The following is an 8,787-nucleotide window of genomic DNA, read 5'->3' as shown; positions in this document are numbered from 1 at the left end:
TTATTCTCATTCAAGCACTTGGGGACTTATAACATCCTCAATAATAGTGTGGTGAACTTCACCTCCGCCTAGTTCTTGGGATTTTATGTGATCAAGTAATTTGATTGACTTAATATATTTAATATCAATTCATTTTTTAAAAACCAAAGAATCTCATTAAATTTATCTTGTTAAATATTTTTTTAAACTATATGGTTTATAGTAAGAAAAGAGTTTTGATGTATTTTAAGACTTTAATGCTCGCACACATGGAATTGTTTACTAGTTTATTTATTAACTACTTATGTGGTGGTATTTGATTGATTCTTGGTAAAAATTAGAATTTTTAATAATTTAATAGATTTTTAAGGTATTTATTTTGAGAACTTAATTTAAAATAAAAATAGTAATTATTATTTTTATTACTTGATTTTTAATAATTTGTTTCACTAATTCATTCTTAGTCAAAATTTTATTTTAAATCTTTGATTTTGTAGTTTATTTTACTATATATTTGGTTTGTATATAAGTAAATAATAATCTAGAATTAATCAATAACTATATATAACTTAAAAGTATTCATTATATGTTTACTAATAACTTATGATATATATATGACAAATATAGAAAAATATTACATGTATTATAGTAAAAAATGTATATTATTTGAAGCGATTACTATAATAACCACTAATAAATACAAAAGCATTTAACACTAGTAAACTGTATCGATGGTGCAATACACGTAGTATTTCAACACAATATAAGACGTCCTTGAAATTAGTGTTGTTTCTATAAACATTGAACACAGGAAAATAATTAATATTTTCAAGAGTGTCGAGGAAAGAGATGATGTTGCTCTTACATATGGTAAACTTTTGAGCAATTGTATAGATGATGATTTTTTATATTATCCATTTATATTAGATAAATTTTTGCTAAATATTTGTCATCCATTTATATTATAAATATTTAGCAAATACCTATAATAATAAAGAAATCTTTTTTGAGGTATTTATTTTGAGAACTTAAGTTAAAATAAAAATAGTAATTATTATTTTTATTACTTGATTTTTAATAATTTGTTTCACTAATTCATTCCTAGTCAAAATTTTATTTTAAATCTTTGATTTTGTAGTTTATTTTACTATATATTTGGTTTGTATATAAGTAAATAATAATCTAGAATTAATCAATAACTATATATAACTTAAAAGTATTCATTATATGTTTACTAATAACTTATGATATATATATATATATATATATATAACAAATATAGAAAAATATTACATGTATTATAGTAAAAAATGTATATTATTTGAAGCTATTACTATAATAACCACTAATAAATACAGGTAAACTGTATCGATGGTGCAATACACGTAGTATTTCAACACAATATAAGACGTCCTTGAAATTAGTGTTGTTTCTATAAACATTGAGCATAGGAAAATAATTAATATTTTAAAGAGTGTCGAGGAAAGAGATGATGTTGCTCTTACATATGGTAAACTTTTGAGCAATTGTACAGATGATGATTTTTTATATTATCCATTTATATTAGACAAATTTTTGCTAAATATTTGTCATCCATTTATATTATAAATATTTAGCAAATACCTATAATAATAAAGAAATCTTTTTTGAGGTAAATGAAGATATTCTCAATTAAATTAAATTATTATGAAGTAGATGATGTAATATAAGATCAAAAGAGTACGATACCCAAGTACACAAACTGTGTAAGTGTTGGACTTGTATAATAATGTATTAACAAAGAATATGATTGAATAATCATTCTACAAATTATGTGTAAAAAGCAAGACCAAGAAACAATTCTAGTGTACGTAATTCAAAAGCAATAAGAAAATGAAAGTTTTTTCTCCTAATAGTTAACTAAATGAGCAAGAATATGAATTTTTATTATTATTTGTCTTCTAATGTTAGGAAAATGTTTGAAGTTGATTAAAGATATACCAACTCATATTTGCATATCTTGTAGTTTTTCATGTTTCAAACGACAAATGTGTAAACTAAAGTTCAAACCTAATATGCAAAACAAAAAGAAGATACTACTTATGTATGTAATTATTGTGCAAGATTTTTAAACAAGCATAAAGTTCCAAGAAATTTGTTGCACCAAGAATTGGATTTGCATAAATACATGAATTAGGACATGATAAGTTATATGATTAACATGAATCTATTAAAATTGTCCTTACTAATACAAGTAAAATCCAAAGAATTCTTCCTAGATTATGTGATTTTTCATGTAGTTTAATCATAGAAATAAAAAAATATATGGAATATAATCATCCTTTTATTCTTGGTCATGTGAGGTGCTTATTGTTATAAAAAGAATAATGGAATACAAACATACTTTTATGCATGATCATGCATGGTTGCATGAATGCATTACATGATTTGCTTTTAACAACACTTTATCAAGAAGCAAAAGTAGAAATAAATGTTGAATGAATAACACATTTATATTGTTTGAAAAATAAATGTTGAATGGATAGCACATTTACATGGTTTGAAAAACAAAATTGATGATGACAACAATGACCACATTGCCGTAGACTTTTTATTTCACAACTTTTAACATCAGAAGAACAAGCTGTGGATTACATAATGGTTGCACATTGTGAAGGAAATAATCCACTAAGCCCTCTCCAAAGGTTTTTTAGTGAAGATTTATATAGTCAATATCCATCATTACTTTATGGTGAGCCAAGATTCTTGAACTTGTCTAAACATCATTATCAACTCATAACAGTATAACAAATAAAAACTTTAGACCACCCAAAAAAAAGGAAGGGTGCATGTACTAGCATACACACTGCCTTTTCATTAATAAAAGAAATTAAAAATTTATATTTAACAAACCTACTATTAAAAGGAAGAAGTTCATGTTGATCAAAAAGAGTCTACAGAAATTGAAGGCTCGGAGAAATACACATATTGGATAACAAACATTCAAAATATAAACCATAAATTTATTTTACATACTAAAAAAACATTACAAAATCATAATCAAATTGCATAACTCAATGTCATCTAATATTTGAGTTCTTCATGAAACAAATATAAATAATGAAAGTTAAGTGATTCAAAATGACTAGAAATCCATAAATGTATATGGAAGTCATGGTACATCCTTGCTATACAAAAACATTGAATCGAAAACTTATACACTTAACAACAGTATAGATAACAACATCACAATTTAAAATATCACTTACAGTGAGGTAGTGATAATATCATCATATTAGGATATTTCAACATAAACTTTAACAAAAGAAACAATCACCTAGCACACTAACATCACTAATGATTAATAAAAATAACATAAACTTTTGAAAATAAAACACGAGTATAAACCACACACAGTTAGATTATTTATGGACTAACTTGCAAAAAGAAACTATATACACACACTCGAGTGACTACTCATCAATCAAAATAATGAGATATAAAAAAACCATTAATTATTACTATAAATAAACTTCAAGCAAGAAAGAGTGCATATTAAGTTAGTTGATAGGAATGGCATTTTGCAACTTGTTAGTACATGTGGAAGGTCATGCATAATTTTTCAACGTAGATAATCTCTCTCTCTCTCTCTCTCTCTCTCTCTCTCACACACACACACACACACACACACACACACCCCCGCACACACATGCACGCACACGCACATGCACACACGCGCGCGCGCGCGCGCACACACACACACACACACACAACGTATAGAATGTCACTCACTCACTCACTCTCTCTCTCTCTCTCTCTCTCTCTCTCACACACACACACACACACACACACACAAACTCTCTCTCTCTCTCTCTCTCTCTATATATATATATATATATATATATGACTATGCAAGGATGTTGATTGAGTGTTAGTGCACCTTTATTAAAGGTTTTTTAAGGCTAGTCGTTATATTGTTAAGTAGCCCAAACTACATAATTATTGTAGCACAACTTTTAGAAAAATCATGTTCCGTTGAGGATATTAGCCCATGGTACCTTAAGTTCACATTACATAGGGAAAAATCGAAGGGTGATCTAAGTTTTGTAAAAAATTTAATGGTTATCAAACTATTCTTGTTGGAAGGTCTTCACATATGTTATTTTTTAACCATGGAATCCCTATAAATCTTCTTATTTTTGTATTTTTTGACCTCTCTCGATCATGCAAGCAACTCTCTCTCTCTCTCTCTCTCTCTCTCTGAAACATTTCTCAATGCAGAGGAAAAGCATAGCACGGGTGCATTCCCTTCTTTTGGTCGGTCTTACATTGAAGAAGGAAGGAGGGAGGTGTGGGTATTGTGGTGGGGTAGGTTGATAGAAAGGCGACGTTGGAGAACGCAGGGAGGAGGGGTGGTGTTGATGGACAATGCAAGGACATGATGAGGGTTTTGTGGGAGTAGTGAGAGGGGCCCTTGGAAGGCCAAGTTTTGCCCTAACTTATGCTCTTCTCAAGGTTGAAAGGCTTAGGCATTAATTTATACATACTCAAGATAGAGGTTAATAAATAATGCAATCAAGTTAGGCCGAGTTTTGCCCTAACTTATGCTCTTCTCAAGGTTGAAAGGCTTAGGCATTAATTTATACATACTCAAGATAGAGGTTAATAAATAATGCAATCAAGGTAGAGGTGAGCACAACATTAATCCTCCCCTCTTCTCCTAAGATATTTGTCAATGGACGAGCTTGCCACGTGGGGAATTCTTTTTAATATTAATATAATATAATATAAATAAATAAATATATATATATATATTAAGAATAATAATAAAAGAGTAAAGATTCCGGAATTCCTAGGAAGCTGGCAAGTGGCAACCCAAGTTCCTATCATGCTGACTTGGAAGGATGTGATCAAAAGCCCATTGGAAACGACGCACGGTGGTTTGACAAAACCCATCAAATCCTCTCAACAGTTCATTGCTTTGAGTCCCTGGAAAGCTAGGGTTTCCCTTGTGGTGTGAAATTTAGGTTTTCACAGTCTCTCTCTCTCTCTCTCTCTCTCTCTCTCTCTCTCTCTGTGTGTGTGTGTGTGTGTGTGTGTGTTTCCCCTCTGTGTTCGAAATCTAGGGTTTCCAAGCTTTTCTCTCTTCTCTCTGTGTTGCTTCATCGCTAGGGTATCGCCATGGATGACAGCAAGACGTTCACTCGTCAGCTCAGCATCCGAGTGGAGGAGCTGTGGGAAAGTGTCTGCTCTCTCCCCCTCCCTGAAGAAGAGAAGCTCAATGTTTGCTTCGAGAAAATCCCAGTCTCCTTGTTTCCTCCCACAGAGCGTGGCCAAGGTATGCAGCTTTTCCCCCTCAATTTAAGGTTGCCTGATTTTGTTTTTAATAATTTTCTTTCAGCTTCAGGTTAATTTGCATGCAATCTGTTTCTGCACATCAAAGTTCTTCTTCTCTTGAAAAAGTCTTTTTGGGTGATTTTCTTCAACTTTGAATTATGCAAAGAATTTTTCTTAGGTTGAGGTCAAGCAAATCAGGCACTTATAAGGGTCTCTGTTCCTAGAGAATTGCAGGCAAATTAAATTTGAATTGAAAAAGAAAAAAGAATAGAAGTGAGGAGAGAAATACATAAATATGTCCTTCCTTCTTTAAACAAGGGCAGTCCATAGAAAAAAGTTGGAATGGAAGCTTGAAACGGCTGAGTTTGTGCTGGGCAGTGATTGAGGTGAGCTCTGATACCAGCCTTGGCGAAGCAGTTCACACTCTGGCCAAAAACAAGATCTTGAGTGCGCCTGTGCGAGACGTCGATGCACCAGAAGATGCTAGCTGGATGGACAAATACCTGGGCGTCATCGAATTTGCCGGCATCGCTCACTGGGTCTTGCATCAGGTGCCTCACTTGTACCCACCACTGACAAATTTGGCCAAGTTTCATGTCTTGATGCCATTGTTGTTGACCAAGTTAATTTTGATTTGGATCTCTTCCTTGCAGGCAGAACTGGCAGCTTTGCGAATAATGGCGGGCGCAGCCGGAACCGGGGCAGCCGTTGCAGGGGCGGTGGGCACAGTTGGTTCTGTGGCTTTAGGTGCACCCGTTACAACTGTTGCAGGAGGTGCAGCTTTGGCATCTGGAGCAGGGGCTGGAGCTGCCGCAGCTAGGGGTCCTGTCCGCTCAGGTCCTGGAGCTGTATCAGCTGTAGGCGGCGAGTTTTTTGAAGAACTTACATCCTCTGACCTTTACAGAAATACCAAAGTATGTATGGGCTTATTTTCTGCACGTTGCTGCTTGTGTTGTGTGTTCTCATCAAATTCAAATATAAGTGAAATAGGTGTGTGTGTGTGTGTGTGTGAAAGAGAGAGAGAGAGAGAGAGCGAGAGAGAGAGAGATGATGTGTCTATGTACACACACTTGTGTTTTAACCATGTGCATATGTGGGTTGAGTTTACAGAAATACGAAAGTATGTATGGGCTTATTTTCTGCACGTTGCTGCTTGTGTTGTGTGTTCACATCAAACTAAATATAAGTGAATAGATTGTGTGTGCACGCGCGTGGTGCGCGGAGGGGGAGGGGGGGAGAGATGATGTTCTATGTACACACATGGAATTAATTTTGTGTTTTAACCATGTGCATATGTGTGGGTGGGTGAAAGGGTTTGGTTGGATGGGGATGATTGGGTGGGTGCTCTTAACAACTGGCATGTAGATCAATCTTGAGGAGCTGATTGCCTATGACTCTTTTGGCAGGTCAAAGACATCACCGGATCTTTTCGTTGGGCTCCTTTTGTTCCCGTACAAAATTCTGATTGTCTTCTGACCCTGCTACTATTACTCTCAAAATATCGGATCAAAAGCCTCCCTGTTGTAGAGTCAGGTGAAGGAAGAATCGAGAACTTCATCACACAGTCAGCAGTTATCCATATGCTGTCAGACTGCAGTGGTCTTCCATGGTTTGAGAGCCTTGGGAAGAAATCTCTTTCTGAGATGGGCCTTCCAAGGATGAAGCCCGACAAAGTAGTTAAGGTACCACTCACGCGCATATGCAATTTGCAAAATTGTTGCAGTGTCTTGTGGATGCAAGATTGATTGGTTGTGGCAGGTTGATGAAGATCAACCTGTGCTGGAAGCTTTTCAACTTATGCGAACGAAAGGTGTTGGTGGAGTGCCTGTGGTAGCAAAAGGAGGCAGGCGCATTGTAGGCAACATCAGTATGAGGGATGTTCAGTTTCTTCTTGTTGCCCCCGAGATATATAAGATGTGCAGGTGTGTTCAAAACACAAACTTTCAAAAGGATCTTTTGTTTGAGTCTATAGGTAGACATGGCATATGGTACAATGAACTTTATTGTTGCAGGTCATTAACAGTGAAGGATTTCTTGGAAGCCACACGAGACTACCTTGCAAGGACTTCAAAGGACAAAGATGTGCCTTTGTTATCTCGTATAATCACCTGCATGGAGAATGAGGCAACACGGGATGTGATTTTGAAGCTTGATAAGCACAACATCCACAGAGTCTATGTAGTTGATGAGGAAGGCAATGTAGAAGGAGTTGTTACAATGCGGGACTTGATCTCAAAGTTTGTTGTAGAGCCGTTAGATTACTTTGGTGAGTTCTTCTTAGGGTGGGCACCATCGTGTCCGAGCCCACATTGAGGACAAGTTTTGGTCTTTTTGGTGCTTATAGCATCTCTTGTAAAATTGTAAAATAGTGACCAACTTCTTGTGGGTGGTTGGAAACCACCTGCACTATCTGATGCTGTGACCCTTGCATGCTTTTGTAAGCTTTTTTTATGGGTTAAACTGTCTAGAGTACAACTTGGTGCTGATCATTTTCGTGTGAAGAAACGCCTCCAGACGGTGGCAAGAGTCCGACCTATCATGCCTGGTGTAAACTGATGAGTGGTGTGAGGAATACGATCACACTACATAAATCTGCATCTGATGCCCCAGACACATTGGGGCAGTGAAGAAGGGGTATCCAAAGCGAGTAGGCCATGCTAACCCCTCTCCCCTAAATTTTATCATAGTGTAGCCAGTGGAGTGGTATGTTCTTCCAAAGCCACAATAGTTTTTGGGAGAGGGGTGCTCCTATTACAAGAGGACACGTGCAACCATGCTGACTGTGTACAGCACTGCAGGAGTCTCCTCCTTTTGAATGGAGAGCAAGTCGCCCATGCATCTCACATAGGATGTTTCGAGCAGATAGGATCTTTCTGCCAGCTTGCGTTGTAACTTTTCACAGCATTAAAATATAAATACTAGTCTGTGGAAGGTGTAGTAAAGCAAAAAGTTTAATTAGAATTATCTTCAATGAAGATTTGGTTTCAGATGTTGTTGACATGGGTAAAGGAGAGAGGTTTACTTGATGCTGCTCACACTATGCTCATAAAAAGAGCTAAGGAGACTTGTTCATTCAAAAGAGAGTTATAAAAGATTAACATATCCAAAAAGTGGGGTACAAATATAACAAATTTACTGATGGCTGCCTTAGGAGCCACTGTTAGTCTCTAGTTTCATCCGTGTGCATCATCATGTGCATCATCTATATGGCTATCACCATCACTACCTTTGTCAAGGGGTGTGTCGCCCTCATCCTTAAAAATGAATAATAATACCCTAATCCTCATTCTTTTGTAAAGTGGAAGAAACTGAACACAAGACAATGCCTACAAAACCTGCGAAGCAACGATAGGCATTGTGTGGACACTATGGACAAGGACTCAATTCTTTTGTAAAGTGGAAGAAGCTGAACACAAGACAATGCCTATAAAACCTGCGAAGCGATGACAGGCATTGCTTGGACACTATGGTCAAGGACTCATAAGAGGAGTC

General features: G+C 35.5%; 1 protein-coding gene across 1 annotated transcript; it reads left to right on the top strand.

Annotated features, from left to right (window-relative positions):
- Positions 1–4,933: 4,933 nt before the first annotated feature.
- Positions 4,934–7,784, top strand: KING1 (SNF1-related protein kinase regulatory subunit gamma 1). The gene is made up of 6 exons (XM_086815895.1): positions 4,934–5,296; positions 5,674–5,846; positions 5,949–6,209; positions 6,702–6,977; positions 7,054–7,217; positions 7,308–7,784. The coding sequence occupies exons 1-6, from the start codon at positions 5,140–5,142 to the stop codon at positions 7,606–7,608; spliced, it is 1,332 nt and encodes a 443-aa protein (XP_086672021.1). The 5' UTR covers positions 4,934–5,139; the 3' UTR covers positions 7,609–7,784.
- The last annotated feature ends 1,003 nt before the right edge of the window (positions 7,785–8,787 follow it).

The sequence above is a fragment of the Cibotium barometz genome, chromosome 21 (assembly GCF_041138505.1).
Source record: "Cibotium barometz isolate CiBa-2024 chromosome 21, ASM4113850v1, whole genome shotgun sequence".
Taxonomy (NCBI): Eukaryota; Viridiplantae; Streptophyta; class Polypodiopsida; order Cyatheales; family Cibotiaceae; genus Cibotium; species Cibotium barometz.
Note: the sequence above shows the minus strand (reverse complement) of the source record. Positions and strands in the feature narration are given on the sequence as shown.

What these genes read in the sequence shown, in the direction of transcription:
- KING1 (XM_086815895.1), top strand. Translation starts at nt 5,140, where the DNA reads ATGGATGACAGCAAGACGTTCACTCGTCAGCTCAGCATCCGAGTGGAG. An exon ending in CTCACTGGGTCTTGCATCAG is followed by an intron (nt 5,847 to 5,948) that starts GTGCCTCACTTG and finishes TCTTCCTTGCAG; the next exon opens with GCAGAACTGGCAGCTTTGCG. An exon ending in GAGATATATAAGATGTGCAG is followed by an intron (nt 7,218 to 7,307) that starts GTGTGTTCAAAA and finishes TTATTGTTGCAG; the next exon opens with GTCATTAACAGTGAAGGATT.